This window comes from Caretta caretta, chromosome 25 (assembly GCF_965140235.1).
Source record: "Caretta caretta isolate rCarCar2 chromosome 25, rCarCar1.hap1, whole genome shotgun sequence".
Classification (NCBI taxonomy): domain Eukaryota; kingdom Metazoa; phylum Chordata; order Testudines; family Cheloniidae; genus Caretta; species Caretta caretta.
Window position 1 is genome coordinate 14,262,015 of NC_134230.1, and position 22,958 is coordinate 14,284,972.

General features: G+C 49.2%; 1 protein-coding gene across 1 annotated transcript; it reads left to right on the forward strand.

Annotated features, from left to right (window-relative positions):
• The first annotated feature begins 533 nt into the window (after nt 1–533).
• BSG (basigin (Ok blood group)) lies at nt 534–22,833 on the forward strand. Its single transcript, XM_048830822.2, has 9 exons — nt 534–643; nt 10,650–10,997; nt 12,686–12,845; nt 15,545–15,633; nt 16,135–16,271; nt 16,473–16,746; nt 18,474–18,498; nt 19,295–19,357; nt 21,625–22,833. The coding sequence occupies exons 1-8, from the start codon at nt 568–570 to the stop codon at nt 19,350–19,352; spliced, it is 1,167 nt and encodes a 388-aa protein (XP_048686779.1). The 5' UTR covers nt 534–567; the 3' UTR covers nt 19,353–19,357; nt 21,625–22,833.
• Nucleotides 22,834–22,958: the final 125 nt, after the last annotated feature.

The window sequence follows — 22,958 nt, forward strand, 5'->3', positions numbered from 1 at the left end:
TCCCTCATCCCCCTGCCCCAGGTCCCTTGGCCCTTCCCCCGTCCTACCTCAACCCCCCCCCACACGCCCTTCCCCCACCTCTGCCTCCCTCCCTCCCTCACCCCCTGCCCCCATTCCCTTTGCCCTTCCCCCCTTCGACTGCCCCCTTTCGCTTTGCCCTCCCGCCTCAACCGCCGCCCGCCCTTCCCCCACCCTGCCTGCCTCAACCCCTCCCCCGCAGCAGCCCTTCCTCCCCCCTCATTTGCACCGCACCCTCTCCCTCGCCCTACAGGCGCACGTGACTCTCCTCATTCAGCCCCGCCCCGCCCCGCCCCGCTCCTTGAGGACAGGGCCCGGACGGTCACATGTCCCCTCCCGGATTCCGTCCTTCGCTGTTGTCGAAGGTCAGTGGGCGGAGCGGTGCTCGGCGAGTGGGCGGGGCGTCCCCCCCTCCCCACACTTCTGCGGCGCGGTGATTGGCCGCCTGGGCGGCGGAGGGGCGGGGCTGGCTGCCAGGGAGTGAGGTGACTTGGCGCGCGCCCGGCGCGGCTTTTGGCGGGGCCGGTGGTGCAGCGAGCGGCGTCGGGGATGGGGGCGGCCGGGGCCACGGGGCTAGTGCTGCTGGGAGCGCTGCTGTGCGCCGGGAGAGGCGCCTTCGGGGCAGGTAGGGGCCGACTGGGACCCCGCGGGGGGGAGGACTGTGGGGGACCCCGCGGTGGGAGGGGGGGACTGGGACCCCCGCGTGGGGAGATCTGGGCGGGGGGACTCCGCAGTGGGAGGGGGGGACTGGGACCCCCGCGTGGGGAGATCGGGGGGGACTGGGACCCCCGCGTGGGGAGATCGGGGGGGACTGGGACCCCCGCGTGGGGAGATCGGGGGGGACTGGGACCCCCGCGTGGGGAGATCGGGGGGGACTGGGACCCCCGCGTGGGGAGATCGGGGGGGACTGGGACCCCCGCGTGGGGAGATCGGGGGGGACCCCGCGTGGGGAGATCGGGGGGGACTGGGACCCCCGCGTGGGGAGATCGGGGGGGGACCCCGCGGTGGGAGGGGGGGACTGGGACCCCCGCGTGGAGGAGATCGGGGGGGGACCCCGCGGTGGGAGGAGGGGACTGGGACCCCCGCGTGGAGGAGATCGGGGGGGGACCCCGCGGTGGGAGGGGGGGACTGGGACCCCTGCGTGGGGAGATCTGGGGGGGACTGGGACACCATGGTTGAAGCCCATGGCAGACCCTGCGGTGGGAGGGGGGACCACCTGTAAGGGGGAGGGGAGACTGGGACCCCCTGGTGGGTGGCTCATGGGGGACCCTACAGCGGAAGGGGAGGGGGGGAGACTGAGACCCAGAAGGGCAGGAGTGAGATCCAGAGGAAAGGGAGGCTTGTGGGGGGATTTTGCCGGGGTTGGGGGGGAAGCAGACTCGTGGGGTGGTTGTGGGTGAGGAGGAGGCCAGGACTCTGATGAGGGGGACCCCGCTGGTGAGGGGAGACTGGGACACCTCTGGGGGGAGCTCTTGTGGGTGGTGGCAGGTGTTGGAGGGGGAGGCTGGGAACAGAGGGACTGTGGTGAGGAAGTTGGGTATGAGGGGCAGACTAGCTTAAGGCAATTCCCCCACCCTTGCTAAAATAAGGTGGGAACTTCCTGAGTTGGAATACTGAAACCCTGAAGGAGTGGGAGCTTGTCTGGGGCACATGTGAACAGGGGGAGTCCCCCCTGAGGCATGGCACATATGGTCCTTGGGTGAGGGACCTGGCATCCTGGGGGAGCTGCAGCTGGGACTGTTGTGTGTGTCGAGGGCCTATCCCACTGTAGGGTGGGGGCCAGCCAGGAGATGGTATATGGGACTGTTCCTTACTTTCACCCCAAGATAGGATGTGCCCAAACACAGGGAGATCTGGGATGGTTACCCTCTTTCCCTAGGGACATGTACCACCATTTCCCATGATAAGAGGGTGGGGGTGGGATTAGGGGTGTGGCGGAGACTGCTGTCCCAGGATGGCATCTGAGCTGAGGGAGTGTTGGGAAGCAGGTGTGCATAGTCTCCCCAGGGTGAGCTCTCCGCCTGCGGGTGGTCCGCAGAGTAAGGCTGTCAAGGAAATGGTGGATGGGATGAGTGGGCTATGTGTAAGACTGTTCCACTCCCCCCAGAAGTGCTGTGAGCTGCCATTTCTCAGCCCATCATCTCCCCTTGGGAGCATGAGTGTACTTGTTGATGGAAACTCTCCCTTAAAATGTTAATCTATAATTAGCATTTTCTGTTTTTAATGGGAAGCTGGTTTGATGCTCTCTCTCATTTCTCTGTTTTGTTCATTTTGAAATAAAACAAAAAATAGAGAGAAAACTAAGGAGGCTCCTTGTTGACAGTCTAGTTACTGTCAGAGCATGAGTTCATCAACTCAAAAGGTTTTTTCAATAGTAACTGATCTTCAGACTTTAAAACCCTGTAAATGTGTACATGGGACTTCAGTTGGTAATCTGCTAATGGAGCAATAATTTTGCCATTCTGACATGAATCCGATGAAGTGAGCTGTAGCTCACGAAAGCTTATGCTCAAATACCTTTGTTAGTTTCTAAGGTGCCACAAGTACTCCTTTTCTTTTTGCGGATAGAGACTAACATGGCTGCTACTCTGAAACCTGTAATTCTGCCATATGTATCTCTTAAGTGTTTATAATGTACCAGTAGTACCTAGGAATGCCTGTGTAGTGGCCATGTTAAAGATGTGCACTAGCGTGATGTTGGGCATGGCTAGAAATATGACTGTAAATGAGCCAGGCTTTGGCATTTCCTGCTGCTTTGTGACATTTCAGTTTCCCACCTCTTGTGCTGTTATCAAAGAAGTTTGCTGGATTTATTTACACAGAGCCACGGGTGTGCCTTAGGCCATAGTGGGTTTTAGAGAACAAATAAGACCCAGGACTCTAATTCAAGCCTAACACTGCACAGAGTGATGGGAAATGCTTTGTCCTTCAGGGATTGCTGGGTTGGCTTGCAGTTATGGTGTCTTGCCTATTTCACACTTGTGTGGCTGTGGGATCTTTGGTCTGTGTGTGGTTTGTCTAAATCATAAATACATTTGGTACCTCATGAAAACTCAGAGGAGGCAAATATATGGGGGAGAGAAATGCATGGATAGTAATATAATGGCTTTGCTCTCACATTGCCCCACAGCAAAACTGCATCTTGTTTACGCAGCAGGATTAAAGGCAGAAAATTGTCTGCGTTTATCTCTCTCGCCCCCTCCCCCCCAAGCCTTCCATCCCCTAAGGCTTGGGACACAGTGTCCAACAAAGTAAACTAGAACAGCTGATGTTCTGGACTACATATGGGTCATTTGCATTCCTCCCTCCGCATGTTGTATGCATCTGTAGTGAGCTTGAATTCTTCTGTAAAGGACTGACACTAACCCTACACTTTAATACCTAGCACTGCTTTTCAAAATTAAGGTAGTCTGTGGCTCGCATGTAGTTTGTGACCGGCTAATGTTTGTGCTGCTGTATGTAAAGGTCTCATTTCCCATGAGATGCTTCGGAAATCAGAGTTAGGACACTAACACCTCTCCGTTTCGGCCCCTTCTCCTCCTCCTCCTGCCCTGGCAAAGCAGTAAGCTTTGGCTAGCATATATCCTCTCTCCTGCAGATTAATTTGTTCTCTTTCAGATGCGTCAGAGTACAATGGCCTGGCGAGCAACTGGCGCTTCTAGGCAACCTGTCAGTAGTATCGAACTTTCCTAGCTCGTCTTCTGTAGTCACATGTCTATCCCTTTGGTCAGTTTACATCTGATTTTTGATGCCAATGTCTTTCTGTGATGTGATTTATCAAGTATTGGTCTTGCTGTAAACTTGTTCTTTTGCTATTGGGCTTTGTCTGTGCAGCTGTTTTTTTTGTTTGTTTTTTTTTTTTGCTTAAATAGAGTGGTCTCTGTACAGGCAACTTCTTTCCTTCCCTACTCTCCATCAAAACCGCATGCTGTAGCTAACATCTTAACGTCAAGAAGGCTTTGAGGGAGATTCCAATAAACCAGTCCATTCTGCAGTGTGCCCTTAACTATAGTGGGTTTCTGCAATGATATGGATTTTCCTGAGCTTTGTGTTTCCAGCTTCTTCTTTCCCAAGGAATGAGACCATGGGCCACAGTGTCTGATGTCAGCTAGGGTGCCAGCACTAGGCAAAGCCCTGGAAAAAATAGTTTAGTAGGATAATTCAGGCCACTATTTGGGCAGCTCGGTAGCTTGTTGCTCTGAGAACTGTGTGGTGTGTCAGTGTAGTTACATCCTGGCTTCTTTTATTAGAACTTTAAAGGTTACAGAGTGAGTCTGGCTCAAAACAGAACCTTTAAATGGAGCTCAGTAACCTTCCATTTATAGCTTGGTTCTGTTAATGGGACTGGGATGAAAAAAATCATTAAAACTTGAAAGCAGCAAATATGGAAATGTCTGACAGGCTGGTTTGCTGGTCTGTAGTGATGAGTGTGTAGATGAGAGAAATGACTCGAAATTCTCAGATCTAACTCATTGATTCGCACAAAAAATTGTAAAAAACTATCGTGACTGCATTGAGGACATGGATTTAGCTGCTCTTACAAATTCCAGTAGTACATCTGGGCAAATGCTTACAAGTTTTTTTTTCTTCCTATTCAGTTCCTTTATGATTCTGTATGAGGAACTTTCCCTCTTTCCTTATTGAACAAAATTAAGCTCCAAACATTTTATAAGTATGTTAACTTTTTTTAAGAAGTATGGATACTGTACTGAGCCCCCTTGACAATGCCTGGCTGTCCAACCACACTTTATCTTTTCCCTTCTTTGTTGTTGAGAGAGACCCACACAAATAGGAAAATTAAGGGCTATCAATAAACAAAATGAGAGTGGAAGGGGAAGCAAATATTTTTCCTCTATAATCCCTTAATCATGTGTAATGATAGGTTTAAAAGAAAACAGATTTAGACAAATGAGATTTCTGTATGTTAATGGTGACTCTTCTTAGAACTTTGCAGTGCCAAGAAATAATTTTTTGGCTATTCTTATTGGAAAGAACAATTGGTGGTCCCCTCCTAAAATCTGGGTCATGCTAATCCCACACAGAGGTATCTTGTGTGCATGCTTGGAACCTGCTGTTCTCTGCCAGATTCATGGGGAAGACTGAGGAATTTTGACTCCCGGGAGTTCTCTCACCTCTCACTTGGGTTACTCATTGGCGCTCCCTGAGGTTCTATAAAACATTCCACTTGGCTTTGGGGGTGTGGAGGCTGTATCCAGAGCCTCCATCAGTAGCTGGAACATTCACATATCATTTCCTAGACTGTGGAACAAGCGTCAACCCTATAAGCAAAGGGGTTTTCAGTGCTGAAAAGACAATATTCTGCTCTGGGAGAGGATGGCTGCTAGGCTTAGCCAAAGGGCAATGGACAGTCAGCTACATGTGCCAGACTGTTATAATGCAGCAGCTCCTCCCTCAGCTCAGAGGGAGTGACTGTTTTTAGGTGAAGGTGACTTTCATGTAGAGAACGTTATTTAGCATGTCCTGTGTGGTTTTTTCCTGTGGGGCACAGCAGAGTTTGAACAGGCTGTAAAATGGCAGAGTCTCATACACTCGTGAGTTCTCCGTTGTCAGAGAATGTCCTGTCCTTTTGCTTGCTTGTTGCCCCTCCTAGTCCAGGGCCAATGGAAACCAAGCAGTTGACGTTGCTATTCCAGTGAGTTGATGCTTGTTGTACCTGTATGTTCTACAACAGCAGGAACTCTCATCAGCTCCAGGAAATGCCATATGCTCTCTTGGTGGCTGTCTTCTGTTCTAACTCATCCAGTTTGCCCCGGTTAGTGCTCGGAGGAGCTTTTGTTACTTCCATAAGCAATAGGGGGTGATACTTGGTTACTGCAAGTACTGAAGGGTGTCACATGAGCAATGCAGACCTGCTGAGCTTCTAGCCTGTTTCAATTGTGAATGAGGGGCCCTGTAACTTAAAGAACAATAGTCGTGGAACAACTTATTTTGTTGAGCACTCTGTAGTCAACTTGGATGTGTAGCAGTAACCTTTATTTTAATGACCGGTTTCAGAGGAACAGCCGTGTTAGTCTGTATTCGCAAAAAGAAAAGGAGGACTTGTGGCACCTTAGAGACTAACCAATTTATTTGAGCATGAGCTTTCGTGAGCTACAGCTCATGCTCAAATAAATTGGTTAGTCTCTAAGGTGCCACAAGTACTCCTTTTCTTTATTTTAATGGCCCCCATTAAATCAGGCTGTAGTTAAAATGGGACAGGCTCTCACAGGAATGGTGTTCGCTTCCTTGACTCTTCAAAATTAGGTAGTTAAGACTGTTTAATCACAGGCTTGTGATTTAAAGTCAAGCAGTCTTGCAAAATCAAGAGAGATTGCCAGTCACAACACACGAACGTACTTGCCCCTTGTGATCAGGCGAATAAAACCTTGCAAAGCTGTATAAATTACTCTCTACTTATTTAGTAGTAGAAGTGGATCCTCATTAGTTCCTCAGTGCTAGAAGTATGCAAAGCTTGGTGTGTAGAGAGAGTAATATCCTCTGATGCCTTTGTTATATATGCATCTTGTGGAGTCCTTTTGGGGAGGGTGGGGGGAATTCCATTGTACCCACATTCAGGCATCAAAAATGTAGAAGCAGCAAAAATGATTACAAAAATTGCATACAGAAATCATATTAGAAAGATCCCTCTCCCATATAGTCATATATACACACACTCTCTCTCTCTCTCTCCCCCCTCCCCTTTCAGGAGTTTACTTGATTACGTAAAGGCTGAATTGCGTTCCTTAGGGAGGCCTGGCAGTACCACAGTTAGCATGCAGGAGAGCTGCGCAGTCTCGAGTGACTGTACAGGATGAATGTGTCATAAGTAACCCTAGGTTTTTGATCGATCTTCCTGAAAACCTCCTGACTCAACACAGTCGTTTTAGCTGACGTCACTCAGTATTTCTGCACTGCCCAAAAATGACTTCTCTAGAAATAGGGTATTTCCTGCAAAGCAACTGATAGACCTTGGCAGAGTTTGGGGGGGGAAAGGGGAGGGAATATGTCTATTCTACAGTGGTGCTGCTGTAAGTATAGACACTTCCTATGTTGACGGAAGGGGTCTTTTCGATCTGTAATTAATCTGCTTCAGTGGACGAATTCTTCCATTAACCTCGCTGTGTCTACACCGGGTGTTAGGTCAACCTTACCAATGTGCTCGGGGTGTGAAATTTTTCACCACCCTGAACAGCGTAGCCAGGTCCATCTAATGTTTTAATTTTAGACCAGGTCTTAAGCAATACTTGCCTCTGAACTGGAACAGTAGCTTCTGACTCCAAACAGTTAACTGATTGTCTGTAAGCCATTTTACAGCCAAATAATCTGGAGCAGTGCGGTATCTGGCAGGTCTGACTGCTGTGAGGCTATTGATTTACAGATCCATCTGTGCAGAGCTGTTTTTCCAGATCTTGGAAAGGGTGAAATAGGTGAATCCTCTGGACTTTGCTACCTTGAGCACAAAGGAAACAAGTAAGTTCAGGCTCCTACCCTCTAAGCACTCCTGGAGTCTATGTAGCCTTGACTTATGTAACCTTACAAAGTTGAGCTTGTCTGTGCTGAGTGAAAATTACTTCATTCTCTGTATCTTGAGTTAGCAAGTCAGTTTCGTGCCTGGGCTGGTGAATTTGCATGACTACTTTACAGAGCTGCTATTAACTCTCACGTTGTAACTGCCCTTTTTTTCTTGGCTGAAATATCTGAAACTGTCCACAATAGGGTGATTAAGAGCAAGTCTGCAAGAATTTCTGAAGCAGAACAGATCAGCTAGCACCGAGAAGGCTGGCAGATGTTGCAGTAATTGGAACGCTGAACAATACCACACAGTCACCGTGACTGGGGTGAAAGCCGGACTTTGGCCAATTCTAAAGTCTGGTCAACTGACTTTGGAATATGTGAAGGCAAGGGCAGAATTTGCACGTCTCACATGCTGGACATGGGGACATGTCTTTTTTATAAAGCACAGAACTCTCTATACAAAAACTTGTTTGCTACATTATAAATGACTCACTTGCCTGTGTTCGTCACCCTTACTCTGTCTGACTGGGGGCTACTGGATCACTTGTGGACACGGGGTCAATTCCACCCTGGTATGACTAGGTGCAAATGCTGCTTAAGACTGAGAGCAATATCTGCTTACACCAGGGCTGATTTTTAGCCCGTGGTGTGCTATTGATTGGTTCTAGTTTTAAAGGGGCTTGTGTCCAGCCCTCTTCCCTGAAAAAGGTATTTGCTATGATTCAGGATCCTTTTAGGGATAAAAAGTGGTGAGCAATGTGAATCCTTGGCTTTTGTCCCGACCCCAGACCCTTGAAAAGCTCACATTATGGAGTCTTTAAAAGGTTTTTTTTAGTGTGATAGATTAATACTCAAACGGTGGTCTGAGTTCATAGAACTCTCACCCTTGTTCTAGCCTTGGTGAAGTCATTCAGTCTTCCTGCCTCGCTTTTCCCAATTGTAACGTAGGGATTAGCTAGTTTGTAGAGTGTTTAGAAGACTTAGCGTGACTGACCAAATTCTACATTAAATTCTTAATCTCATCTAACCTAGAGATGTTTGTTTTTTCTTTTTGATCCAAACATGCTTAAAACTGTGAATACCTGGAATAGCTTGATTAATGCCTGCTTTCCTGGTTATCAAAATAGAGAGTATCTTTTTAATGGCAAATTATGCTTGACACATTCCCCTGGTTATTTGGGGCACTCGCCAAATCACCTTAAAGGGGATGGGAGGGATTTCAGCTATGTTTGAATTACCCATATGTATGCACATGAGTTTATCTCATGCCTTTGATCCATTTTCCTACCAATCTGTGGTTAATCAAGGGTTTGATCTCTTCTGCTGGCGCTGTGATCCTGCAGCCATCCTCACTTCCATAATAGTCATATCCCACAGGGCTGGGGCTTCTTTGTAGGATCAGCTAGGAGTAGAATCTGGACCGTGATAAGAGAAACCATATCACTGCACATATGCTGTAATAGTAAAAAGAAAATGTAAACAGACGGCTCAGATTAGGGTGTTTGTAGCCTTTCAAATGCAACATAATTCACTAGCCCCGGTACAAAATTTTCTTGCCCATTCTACACCAAAAGGCTAATGTAATAATACATCTCACTTGCCTGTCTGAATAATCACTCTCCAGGTGAGAAGAATTTTGGAAGTCACTTTATAAATCAGTTTTGCCAGCTCTAGTGTGGTAGCTGGCAGTGGCATGAGTAGTCTCTTGACTCAGTAAAAGAGACAGTGCCTCTCCTATGATCACCTGAAATCATTTGGGTTTTTTTCCTAATGGAAATGCTGCCACCCCCTACTAAAGCCATCCTGCTATGTAATAGGCTTGTGACACACTGGGTCTAAACTCTGCAGCACGGCTCCCTCACTTACGTTACATGCAGCAGCACATCGAAACATCTGTGACAGCTTCCAGTAAACTCCCAGAAACGTGGGGTGGTTTTGTAACTGAATTAAATGTGACGAAGATAATTCACCCAGTCCAGAGGATAGGGCATGGGACTGGAAGCAGGTGACTAGAGTCCTATTCCCAGCTGTGCTACTGAACTTGGCTAGTGATGTTCTCTCACCTCCCCCACCCAAAAAAACCTCCAAAACTCTGACGTCTCTTTCCCCATTTGCAAAACGGGGGTGATAATGTGCCTCCCACCTTCAAAGTGCCTTGAGCCTTATGAATGACAGGTGGCTGGAAGCTTTGGGAGGAAGAGTCTTGGCACCCAAGATGCTGATAATTTGGCGCTGGGGAAGGGACTGCCTCTTCCTCTTTACCTCCTGCTTCTGGGCTGGCACAGAGGGGGTCAAACTCTTAATTCCACTGTAACCTTCAGTGCTAGCCAACCAGTTCCTCTCAAAATATCCAGCACTGCATTTAACAGTGAGGGGTAAGCGCACGACTAACAGCAGAGTAGTTAACCGTGTTGTCATTAGGTTCCAGAGTCGGTGTCCTTGCCATCCCAATGGGATAGCTGTTGCCTCCCTCTTCTAGGTTCGCTGCATGCTTAGGCAGATAGCACTGCCTTGGTTTCTCTGTTCACATGTGGGGGATGTCCTTTACAGCTGTAAGGGCTAAAAACTTAGCTGCTTCTCTTAAAAATCAAAGCTCAGATTCTGTGGCTGGGGCACATTCTGTTGCAAAAAAATATATACCTGGTCCTGCCGGCTCAGTTTCCAAACTATTTAAGAACTCCGACACGCTTCCAGGTTTCTTTCTCTTCCACCCCTACGGCAACACTTACTTACCTCCGTGCTCAACATTAAGTTGACAGGGGCTTGTAGCATTGCTATGCAGGGCAGATGGAGAGTCCTCACATTTGTGCTAGGGTGCGTAAACAGTGGCTGTTGTGTTGCATGCGCCACTCTGAGTAGTGTGTGTGAGCTCCCTGTTCGCTGCTGGTTGGGGGCTCTGGTTCGGTAGTAGTCTGTAAAATGCAGACGAGCAGAGCTGGTGGAAAGCATTGTTTTGGGTCGCTATATCTAACAGCGTGGCTGGCTATAGCGCACGTGGGGTCGGGGGGAGGTGTGCTTGCCTGAAGCAATAATGTGGTTCACCTTCTTAAAACAGCTAAAATCTGTGTGGCTCTCTTTGTACTAATGCTTTGCACTAATACCTCTCCAACTCGTAGCTGGCTTTATAAAGTCACCACTGTCTCAAAAGAAACTGACCGAGGACAGTGTGGAATTGCACTGCGAGGCTCTTGGCAATCCTATCCCTGAGATCCAATGGTGGTTTGAGGGAGATGAGTGGAACGAGACCTATGCTCAGCTCTGGGATGGCGCACGGCAGGACCGTGTCAAAATCAACGCCACCTATAACCTGCACTCTACCAGCTCCATCTACATCGCAAACCTCACTATCAACGACTCGGGCACATATGAGTGCCGGGCTAGCAACGACCCCGACCGCAACCACTTGTCGAAGAGCCCCAAAGTCAAGTGGATCCGTTCCCAGGCGAACGTTTTTGTCATCGAACGTGAGTGGCCACACTGAGGCCTTGGCACTTGCTCAGACGCTGTGATGTCTTGAGTGTTTTGCCAGGTCTGTCCCCCGCACTTGTGTCCTATGACTTCCTGAAAACTCTCCTCACCCTCCCATCCTGGCTGTAGAACTGAGAGACTCCTACCCTCCTGTGATCCCCTTCACCGTCCGTGATTTGATCCACAGTGGCCCTGCTCAAAAAGGGTTGTGACTTCCCAACCAAAACACGGTCTGACCATCCTGTACCTTTCAGAGCCCAAAGAACTAGAATGTGCTGCTTGTCCTAAGATACCTCCGGTGTCCCAGTGCTGACTTGCAGAATTCAGTCTTGATTCTGCTGGTAGACTCTGCCTTAACCACCACTGACAAACCAGCCCTTCCCTACAGTTCCTTCCAACTTCTGCTCCTGTGACCAGTCTTGCTTTATGCTTTCTTCCTTGCTAGCAGTACGAGCTGTGGGCATCAAATTATTTTTTAGTTTCTGGTGATACAACCATTTTTGAAACGGCCGTATGTGTCTGTGTGACACTGATAGTGTGACTGTAGTTATCTGTACTGTGGAAGTGACCAAACTTTCTCTCACTTAGAGTTAAAAGTCCAATTTTTGAGCTAGAAGAGATCTTTTCCCTCTCAGTAGCTGAAACTTGGACTAATGCATGAAAATCAAATTTAACCTCACTACTGGTTAAATGATGGTATCTTGGCTCTTGAAATCATTGGAACTAAATGGTTGTAGCATTCGCTGTGTATGTTCTAGGTGATGCTAATGTTCTAGGTGATGCAAAGAAATCCAGTGGAAGACAATACTGCTGGAGTAGTTCTTAGCTTTTTTTTTTTTTTTTTTTTACCATCCTTAGTGCTTTTCAGCCCTGTGTGAAATGTTCCTTCAGAGAGGGGTGGGGTGGGAGAGTAGAAGACCTCATGTTTTATATTGGCTGCTTAATAGTTTCCATTGATTGAACTGGTTTCCCAGAGACTCTTTCCTCTCCCTATGAATAGAATTTTTCCTCTAGTGATCGCTTAGCTGTGTGACAACAGGTTAGATCAACTTTCTTGTCAGACTTCGGAGAGTCAGGATCTGATTCTCCTGTTAAACTTGTGTAAATCCACACAAATCAATGAAGCTACACTGATTTCAGATGTGCAGGCTGGATTCCAGTCTCACAGACTTGCATTGTGTTTCCATCCAAAAAAGGGACTGGACTGTGATCCTCTCTGTTCTATCACCAGGTGAAATTAAATCTCTTAAACGCTGACAGATTCAGGTATGAAAAAATGGAGTTAATGATAACACTGCTTATAGAACTGTGCCCTTGTAATTGCTCAAATATGCAATGAAAAACTGTGATGGACTATTAAAAACAACTACTCCTGAGAGCACAGGTGCTCCAAACTGTCTAGAGATGGTTTGGAGAGTGATTCTGCCTTGTTCTGCTAAGGGGTGCGAGGAGAACATAGTTGCCTTTTTGCCAAATGTGATCAAGACTTGGTTGTCTGACTCCTCCTGCACCCTCCCTTGCTGTTACCATTTATCAGTTACTTATAAGTTGTGAGGGTAAGTGAAAAGCTGGGATGGAGACAGTGAGTGATACAGATGTTTTGTTTTAAAGGTCCTAAGGCAGGGGAAACGGCTGCTGAAATTTATAAATGCCACATGGTAACTTAGGTTTGTTATGAATGCAGATCCCACTGTAGAAACCTCTCCAAATGTGACTTCTGGCTTGGATGTTGTGATTTCCTGTAACATTACCAACCCTCAGTCTCTGATCATGGGCCGTATGTGGAAGAAAGGAGACAAGATCTTGACATCAGATAAGGAAACGTTTGGATATACCTTCTACAAGTAGGTGTCTGAGGGCGTGGGGGACGGGCAGAAGGGATATTGTTCTTGCTGTGGTCTGTCCCAAGAAAAGTTATATCTAAGGCAGCTGATACTTCAGGTCAGCCAGACCCAAATGGCAATGTTGTGGAACTAACTATGAACATAGGGCAGGTACTTCAGAGAAGGATCCAACCTTGGGGACAATAACAGAATAGGACTATCAGGACTAAGATTCATTGAGGCTCAGGACCCCCTTGTTTGCAGAAAACTTGACCATACTCATGCTATCAAAAAGCCTGCCTTCTAAAGCACTGAGCAGGGAAATTTACTTCTTTTCCCCAACCCCATTACACCCAAGCTCCCTGCCAGTGTGCTCCAGAGAGGAAATTCCTTCCCACTTCTAAACTATAGCAGTACAAGATGTAACATGGCCTCAGGCTATTTACATATCTGGCCTCTCTGACTTTGCATCCCTCCTGAACACGCAGTGGGATGGACTGTCTGGTGATAAAAAACTCTGGAGTTCATGCAACAATTCAAAGGATTGCTGCTGGATTTCCTGGCCTGAAGTGGCAATCGTGAGTGCAGTCGGGGGTGCTCAGATACAGCCCTGGAGTCCTAAAACTTATCCTGAAGGCCAGGAAGTCCTCTGCAGGACTGGGAAAGTTCGGGTGGGATTTTAGTGCTCCAGCATTGTATAGAGGTGCTGTGTGTGTCGGGGCCTGAGAGATGAGGTTCTGGTCCCAACTTGGCAACTGTCACATCTCGAACCAATGGAGAGACTGGGACTTGCCCAGTAGGCGAAAGGCATATTTAAAAGTATGTATTCCAGTGCCCTCAATTCGTTCCTTCTGACTTGTCTGCCTTGTTGACTTTGGGCAGAACCGCGACAGCTAGGTTCCTTGTGATAAGCTTTGGGAAATAGCTTTGATGAAAATCAAGTGTTCGAAGGCACTCAGACAAACCAAGCCAGCATTCCCACTCTCTGGACAGGAAGTGAACGGTCCCGCTGCTGGAGAGGGCCACATGTGGTGCAGGAGACTCCAGGATATGTTTTTGTTTGTCTGCACTTGAGTCGGGAAAGATTTTCTTGCGCAGTCCTCCTCTGGTATGCTTCCAGGGTCCTGTCCACTGTCCCCAGAGAGCTGCCCTGCTAGTTACAACGGACCGGGAACTGGAATACCAGCCCCATTGTAACGAGGCTACAAGCTTTCCAGTCTCGTTACCATCAGCCCCTGCTGGCACTGGCCCAGCCAGCCAGAGAGGCATCATGTCCTTTTGTACGGCAGAGCTGACGTGCTTCTCTCCCCATAGCAACAGGGAGCTGAACAAGGATTAAAGTATTTCTAACCCAGCCTCCCTCATGTGACCTCAATTCCTTAGCTTGAGTGGCTTTTGGAAGGGGGAAAGCTCCGAGTGCAGCAGAACTAACAAACCGCCCATTGTCTCTGTGCAATAACAGCACTAAAATTCAGCCCCCCGCATTGGGCATCACCACGGTGCAGAATCGAGCGTTTGTTGTGAAGCAGCTGTAATCCATCAAATCCTGTCGCTGCAAACCCCCCAAGACACAAACGACAGGTTCTGGATTCGGGCGGGATTATTCTGCCCTGATCTGATTTTCTTACTTTTGAAATCCGCTGCATTGCCCCACGTGCAGTCCTGGCTTGGTGGGCATTTCTGAACAGGAACTGAGCAGCCACTTCCCAGTAACTTTCTTTTAAACCCATTGTGCTGCCTCTTTAGCTGTCTGATTTGCAGAGTGATCACGGGATTGATGTGTCACATGACAGGTGGGACAGTGTATCTGGAGTCTTGCTAACTTGGTTATTCAATTTTTTTTTTGTGGTTGCACGTCTTGTGATAGCTTTGTGCCACTGAGTTCATTTTAAGTTAGCCTCTGAGTCCTTTGCTGCTTGAAAGAAAGAGGAGCATGCTGGAGATAGTTTACACTGAATACAACCTCACTTCTGGTGCTTCAGAACTTTGGTTTTGCTGACTAGTTTTGTCCTGTTATTCACAGCTCCACATTAACTGCAGAGTAAAGAAAACTCAGTCTGATTGTAGTGTAGACACATCCTAGGCAATTAGACACCCCAGGCCGAGCTAGCTGACTCAGGCTTGCACGGCTCAGGCTAAGGGGCTAGGATCACCTCGCAATTTTTGAGATCCTGGGTTCCAACGCAAGCCCAAATGTCTACACCATAATCAAAGAGCCTCTCATCCCAAGCCCCATGAGTCTGAGTCAGCTGGCACGGGCCAGCCGTGGGTGTCTAACGGCAGTGTAGACATATCCTTGGTGGGTGAAGGGGGCATAGATAGGAAGGAGTGGATGGTGAGTTTACAGGTTCATCTGTCTGGGTAGGAACTTAAAACCAAGCAGTCTGGCCTGGGTGGACAATTCTGTGAGTTGACAGACCTTAGGCCCAGTACAGGTTAAGGGCATGGGGGAGCAGGGGAGGGAAGGCTTGTATGGGGGCTTCCGCTAAACATATGGATGGGCTTAAATATTTTTTAGCTCTAATTCAAGTGCCTAAGCAGAAAAGTCAGCCTATGTCTCTTGCCCATAGGTAAAAGGTCAGCCCTGCTGCCTACAGCCTGGAGTTGGCTGTTTCTTTCCAGCCTCTGAACTAATGACAGGATGGTCTCCCTGCTCCTGGTAGTGTGACAGGCCATGACATCCCCTAAATCTCCCTGCTTATGTCCCTTTCTTCTTACAGAATAGGGGAGGTGAATGCAGACAGCTCAGGGGTGTACGAGTGTGTCTTCGAAACAAACCCCCCTGTGAGTAGGACTGTGTACGTGACAGGTAACTATTTTAGTATCTCCTCTTGGGTAAGGGGAGTGGGCAGATGTGCTCTCTCAGCTCTGGCAATTTACAGCTGCTTCTGGTAGTAAATGGGGAAGGAATGGGATAGATTCCTACTAGGCAGCTTCTTCTAGAGTTAGTATCAAGCAGCTTGTAAACGGAACAGTGGCTGCCTGGGGAAGCAGAACCAAAGGTGCATCAACCCTCGGGCTTTCTGAACAAAGGGAATGATCCCCATGGATATATGAACAGGGGATGAAGAGATCTAATAGCTGACCAGGTGGTCTTGAGCCATTAATCTCTCATCGCCTGCTTGGGAAGCACCTTCAAAGCTCAGTCTTCTGAGAGAAGAGCTGGGGAATGGGAGGCAGAGGCCTGTTTCTCAGACTGACGTACAAGCCTATGGCTACTTTGCCCAGGATGCTGGCTCGCTGGCCTACAGCACTCGCAGCCCACGCAGGCTGGCCAAATCCCTCTTGTCTGAGCTGCCTTTCTCTGCAGTTAAGCCACACGTGACGGCCTACAAGAAATCCGAGCATGGGAACGAGGGGGACACTGGTATTCTGATCTGCAAGTGTAACTCATATCCTCCTGTTAGTCAGTGGACCTGGTACAAGATAAAAGACGGTGTGAATGAGGTGAGCATCTTGGGGGACCTCTCTTCCTGGAGGAGTGGTGGGGAGGGGGGGTAGCTTATCTCTCACCTGGAGCTGTAATCCTCAGGTAGGTAGCTCCAGAGGCGCCTCAGTGAGCGAGGCGGGTCTGTGTGGGGTGGAATAGCTAGTAGTACAGTCATGAGAGGCTGCCCCTGATCGTTGGCTTCCTCCCCCCGCTTCCAGCCCATCATCAATGGCACAGAGCAGTTCATCATCAAGTCCAGCGGGAACAAGACGGAGCTGCGCGTTGCTAACCTGGACATCGAGAAGGACCCGGGCGAGTATCTCTGCAACGCCACCAATGAGTTGGGCACCGATGGCGCCGTCGTGGGCCTGCGGGTTCGTAGCCGCCTGGCAGCGCTGTGGCCCTTCCTGGGCATTGTGGCTGAGGTGCTGGTTCTTGTCACCATCATCTTCATCTATGAGAAAAGGAGAAAGCCGGATGAGGTTCTTGATGGTAAGGTGCACCTGGGGTCGTTGGACTCTGGGGTTTAGGGGTCGTGTCTATCCCAGGAACTCTGCAGCATATGGGTGTAACCGTTCTGATTAGGGTGGGGATGAAAGTGTCTTGATTTCAGAGGGGGCTTCCCCACTTGCAGAGATGCTTCTGGAGGGGTTTCTGATCAGATGTTAAGGGGGAAAACTGCTCTGCTCAGTGCCTCCTGCCCCAGCCAGGGATAGATACGGCCTCTGATTGGAGGTGTTGGCTAAACTCATCCCTGATCATAGCCAGAAGGCTGAGACCCTCCTCATCTCTTCCTAGCACAGTGATGTCATGTCGGTAGTAGCCAATCACATTGCAGAGAATAAATTACTCAGCTACTTGTATTGTGGATCATCTGTTTGGAAACCCTTGAGCAGACGTTACCAAGAACTTCTGAAGGGGGGATTATAAATTCCTAAAAACTAGCTGCAGACCAGTCAGTTCTGGCTCTGTAAAAAGATGCCTCAAACTCTGGCCCTCTGATGAAGGGAATTGCAAGAAGCTTATCATGAGCCAGCGCAAAGGCTTGGCCTGGAAGGTTATGTGATGATGGGTTTCTGGGATGGCGGAGAACATGGCTGTGAGCAATGTCCCTGCTGGCATTATCTTTCCGCTCTCTTCCCTCCTCTGCTGCTGGGTGGGACCTCACATGGTAAGTGGAAGAGACAGCTCCAGCTGTCCCTCTGCATCAGTCCTCTCACCAGCTGCGTGTAATTGCAGTACCCTGAGCCTTACCGCTGGGCAGCACGTGGGGGAAGTGTGGACCATGGAAATGATGGCACGCAGCCCTCTCCTGTTAGAGGGTGGCAGATTCCAATGAACTGGTGAAAGGTCTGAGCAAGTCAGGTGACACCAGAGATGTCTTTCCCTAGTTACAGTGCTGTTGATGTAGCCAGAGCACGGTGTTTGGCAGAATGTGTATAGGGCAGGGGCACAGTACCTCCGATGCTCCCCCCACTTCCGTGAAAGTCTCCTATTTAATTTAATGCAATCTTCGCTTGCTGTCAGGGTCTGTGAATGTCAGTGCTTGGGCTCTGGGACATGCGGCTGGATCAATGGGGCTGCAGTATTTGAGGCAGGAAACAGGTGTAATTGTGGCTCTGCTGCTGACTTAGGCAAGTCGCGCCAGCTCTGTGCCAGAGAGGAATAATACCTCTTGGGAGTGGCTGGGGGTTGGTTTTTTTAATGCCCAGCACACTGAAGTTGTGAAGGCTGCTTATGCTCCAGCCTTGACTGTTGGTTGGTAAACAGCTGCCCAGCCATTGCTTCACGGATCCCCAGCAGTGTGACCTTCAGATCCACCTCAGTCACTGTGGTACAAGAATTCCCCTGGGTTGGGGGAGGAGTTTAGTTGTCCTCGGCATCCCATAAAGGGACATCCCTGGGACAGCCAAGCCCACTACTTGCCAAAAAACAGGTGGCCACCTCGGAAGGATACAGCTCTTGCTGCTTCTGGCCCTTAAATTCACATCCCTATACCCTGGTGAAGTGACAGCTATATTGCCTGTTGGGAGGCTCAGGATGGGATGGCATCTTACCTGTAATCATGCTGCAGCCTCTAGAGAATGGCCTGTTCAGAATGCTGGCTCTTAAGGATCAGGGATCGGTGGCTGGGTGGGGTGTACAGGACGTGATGTTTGGCTAAAGGCTGCATCCTGACCTTTCTTTTTCCTTCTTACCATGCGATCCTGGGCCTGAAGATGATGATGGAGGGTCTGCACCACTGTGAGTACCAACTCTCTTCTTATATGACATGCTGGCACGGATGCAGTGGTGTGCTTTGCATACTTGTGGGCATGAACAAACTGGCTAGTTGCCCTAGTGAAGTGGTTCTCAACCAAGGGTACACATACCCCGGGCAGTACGCAGAGGTTGTCCACTCATCTAGCTATTTGCCTAGTTTTACAACAGGCTGCATAAAAACCACTCGCAAAGTCAGGACAAATTAAAATTTCATACAGACAATGACTTGTTCATACTGTTCTGTATACCGTACACTGAAATGTAAGTATAATATTTATATTCCAGTGGATTTATTTCATAATTATATGGTAGAAATGAGAAAGTCAGTCATTGTTCAGTACTAGTGTGCTGTGACACTTTTTTGTGTCTGATTTTATAAGCAAGTAGCTCTTAAGTGAGATGAAACTTAGGGATATGCAAGACAAATGAGACCCCCTGAAAGGGGTACAGTTGTCTGGAAAGGTTGAGAGCCACTGCCCTAGTGAGCCAACAGGCTACCAGAAACGCCTTCCAATTGCTTGTCATCAGTGTGGTCTTTATTCACGGTGTTCAGTTGGGAACAGTAACTTAGCAGACTTCTTTCATGTTCAGATGGCTCATAACCATATCCTGCTGTGTCCTGGATGCCTGTCTTTTTACATCTGTCCACTTTAGATCCGTGCTTCATCAGTGGGGAGGGAGTTGGCTCTTAGCTCTCTACGCAGCCAGGCAGTTTCTTCTTTGTTGTGCTAAGAAGTCCTGGCTCTCCTCTCACTGCCTTCTCTCCCACTTTGCCTAGGAAAAGCAACGCCCCAAACCATAAGGACAAGAACGTCCGCCAGAGAAACGCTAACTAGGTCAGGTGAGGCATCTCGGCAACAACCTCAACCCTCAGCTGGCTGCACTTTGCAGAACGCGGTGTGGCTTGCTCTCCCAACCAGTGCTGAGGCCTTGGCTCTGGCCCCCAACGCCGCCAGCTGAACTCCTCTTGCTGGAAGCATAGGCTGCTCCAGCCCTGGGTAACAGATTGTGGGGTCTGGCACCACCCATTGGGAGCTAGTGGATGCAGAGGGGCAGCAGCAGCCAAAGCCCCTGACTGAGGGAGGAAATGGGAAACAGTGGGTACTTCCAGCTTCGCAGGGGTCCATGTGCTGGTGATCCGGAGCCATTGTATCAAAGGGACACTGGTTAAAAAAAACAAAACAAAACAAAAAACAAACCCTTGCCCCTCAATGAATAGCCAAAATCATTAACACTGGGGAAAGGCTCCTCACTTAAGCTCCTTTGCCCAACTGCAGGGCCTCAGGCACTGGTGCGCCTTGCTCTTTCCTGTTCTCTGCCTGTGACATGTCATAGTCTATTGCCTGGTGGGCTATAATACTTAGGTCTCATTTCGGTTGTTGGGTTTAGTGTGCACCAGGTGCTGGGCGGCATTGGTGGCCTGTGATTCACAGGCGGTCAGACTAGATGATCTGGTGGTCCCTTCTGGCCTTAAACGGACTCTAACAATCGCCTGTTGTAACAACGCCTGTGCTAGGCACAGTGGCAGAATAACGCAGTCACTTCCCCGAAGAATCGAAGTAGACAAAAGATGGGAGAAAGGATGATCCTCTGTGCCTTCGCTCCCTCTCCAAGATATAGAGACTTAGGCCTTGTCTACACTATGTTGCTGACAAAACAGGGGAGGTGTATACCCAACAAAGCTACTTTTGGCTGTAAAACTCCGCTGTTTTGCCAACAAAATGAAACCACCTCAGCGAGAGGCATAAAGCCTTTTGCCGCAAATTTAAATCGACAAAGCGTCAGCGTAGACAGTGTTGTTTTTGTCCACAGAACTGGCCTTGCCAGGATCCCACAATGCCTGCACTGACCGCTCTGCTCACTGTTTTGATCCCTGCAGGCATGCGCCCCTCCCCTTTCAAAGCCCCTGGGAAGCTGAGCCTGCTGTTCTGCTTGGGGAACAAATTGCAAATCATTCGTGTGGAATGCTCCTGGTCTGCCTTGCACTAGGAACACGGCAGCAGGCAGCCTGCTGCTGCAAGGGGTGTGGGGGGGGAGGAGGAGGACAGACTGCTGCGCTGATTTGCCATCCCTCAGCACCGACAGCTCACAGAGCTCCTCAGGATGCTGCTCCCAGCGGGAATCACAGAACCATAGGCGGGCAGAGTGGGCTGCTTTGGGAGAGCCTGCTATGCCGAGCAGAGCCAGGGGCTCACGTGTGTGTGTGAGAGGTGGGGGGGGCATTTTCCCCCTGCCTCAGCATAAGATGGTCAGCCTGCTGTCTCCCCTGCCACACCACTGTCCTCTCCCACCACACACTTCAGTTAAAAAAGCGGCTGACAATCTACTAGGATGCCCTGGCACGAAGGGATTGAGAAACCTGCATCATGTGACGCTGCCCCTGCCCCATGAGGCATTGCAAACCCTTCCCAAAGCACCCTGGAGCCAGTCGCACAGTGGGATCGCTACCCACAGGGCACTGCTTTCTGTCTCGTTGCAAGAGCTGCTTGTGTGGACGCCCTCTGCCGACACAAGGAGCTAGTGTGAACACGCCACCGTGACTTTAATTAAAGTGCCATAACTTTTGCTGACATAACTTTGTAGTGTAGACAAGGCCTTAGGGTGTTTCTGCGCCACGGCTTGGGGGTGCTTCCCAGTGCAAGTGAACCACCATGCGAGCCCATTTTGAACTCGCACGCTAACAATAGCAGCGTGGCTGCAGCAGCCCACACTAGCCACATCAGTATAGAACCAGGGGGGGTTGTATTCCGTTGATTAGCTCGTGCCACTCCGGCCACACTGTTTCTAGCCCACTGGCTCGAGCACCGCTAGTGAGTGTCTGTTTACCCACACTGGAAAGCAGCCTCCCCGCTGCTGTGTAGACGGATCCTAAGTGATTTGCCTGACACCGCGCACACAGAGTGACAGAACTGGACGTCGAGCCTTGATCTCCTGAGTCCCAGTCCAGTGCCTTCCCCGCAAGGCCATCTTCTCTCTGGCTGTACTAGTTAAACCATTGTACTGCCTATGAGTGCAGCACCCCCCGCAGCTGTCTGAAATAACACTGCCTGGGTTGGGGACGTCCCAGCAATGGCTAACTGGCTTCTCTCTCTCTCTCTCTCCTGTCAGGTGACATGTAGCTGAGAAGATCACCTGGATGTTTTGTTTTGCAAAGTAACACTAAGAATATCCTAGGGCGTCCTTGCAATTCAGTTACTTCACTTTTTAAAGCAACAAACTTAAGTTGTAGCTTCTAAAATACACACTTTTTTTAAAAAAGAGCAGTGGGAGGGTTTTTCTACCTGTGAACATTAGCCCCTTTGTTGCTGGTAGTCTTTGGTCACTGGCGGTCTTTTTTTTGTCCTAGATCTCAGTGTTAGTGCAGGGAGGGCGAGGTGGGAGTGTGACTTGTGTGGTGTCTTGCTGACTTTATGCAGTGTGTAAAATTAATCTGGAGAGAAGGTGGTGTGGACGGGAGGGATTGGAGTGTGTCTGCAGACACTGCGCTTCCCCTGAGTCAAAGTGCATCTGTCCACCTTCCCTGATTTCTGGTCGGAGGCCCTGCAGTGAGCTAAAGAGAGAACTGACATCTCCATGTAGGTGCGCATGTAGGTGAGCGTGAACCTTGGATGCAGTCCGCATGCTGTGTCTTCCCAGGAGCCCTGTCATCCTGCCCTGCTTTGTGCATGTCAGGGAGAAACTGTTTCAATGACCTTTCAGAGGAGACCTGATCCAACCCAAAGGGGTGGGAAGCCAGTTATGCACAGCTATAAGAGATACTTTACAGAGCTAGGATTGGGTGTTGTATGTGCTCCCACTCAGGAGCACCTCTATGTGGCACCAAAGGGGGTGTCTGGCTCCTGGGAAATCCTCTGATATTTGCAGGAACTTCCCTCCCCCTTTCCTGCAATTGATCAATGCCATAGCTATTCTCACAGGCTTCCTGTCCCATTGTCTCTCAGCAGGGCTGCTTTATTTACCCTCTTAAACAACAAAGACAACTTAGGGGGTAGCTTTTAAAGCTGGAAACTGAGCAAATGTGACTAGTTAACTTATTTCACACTGTTTTGTTAGTCTCTTTTTAAATGTCTCTACGCTGCGGGGGGGGGGGCCTGAATCTTGGAGTGATTGCAGGGTTCATGTTCAGATCTGCCAGGGAGCAGATTCACTGCATGTTTCCTTGTGCTCGAGTCATCTCAGTGTTTCTCTGTGACTAGGCGCCTGCGAGCGGACGAATGCACCACACAGTCTGTATTCATCACGTATGTTGTTGGGTTAGCATTGAAATATTCCGTCTGTTATCAAACTTCACAAATAAAGATAATTCCTTTTTCTGTTCCCACTTGTGTGGATTCTGATTCCTGCATTCAGCTCCTGGAAGGCCAGCAGCAATCAGGGCAGGGCAACTCTGCTCTGTAGTGTAATGCACCTTCGGCCTCCATCACTGGCTCCTCTCAGCAGAG

Excerpts from the sequence above, each read along its gene's own strand:
- BSG (XM_048830822.2), top strand. The coding sequence starts at position 568 with ATGGGGGCGGCCGGGGCCACGGGGCTAGTGCTGCTGGGAGCGCTGCTG. Across the intron at positions 15,634-16,134 it reads TAGGACTGTGTACGTGACAG|TTAAGCCACACGTGACGGCC; the intron begins GTAACTATTTTA and ends CTTTCTCTGCAG. Across the intron at positions 16,272-16,472 it reads TAAAAGACGGTGTGAATGAG|CCCATCATCAATGGCACAGA; the intron begins GTGAGCATCTTG and ends CCCCGCTTCCAG.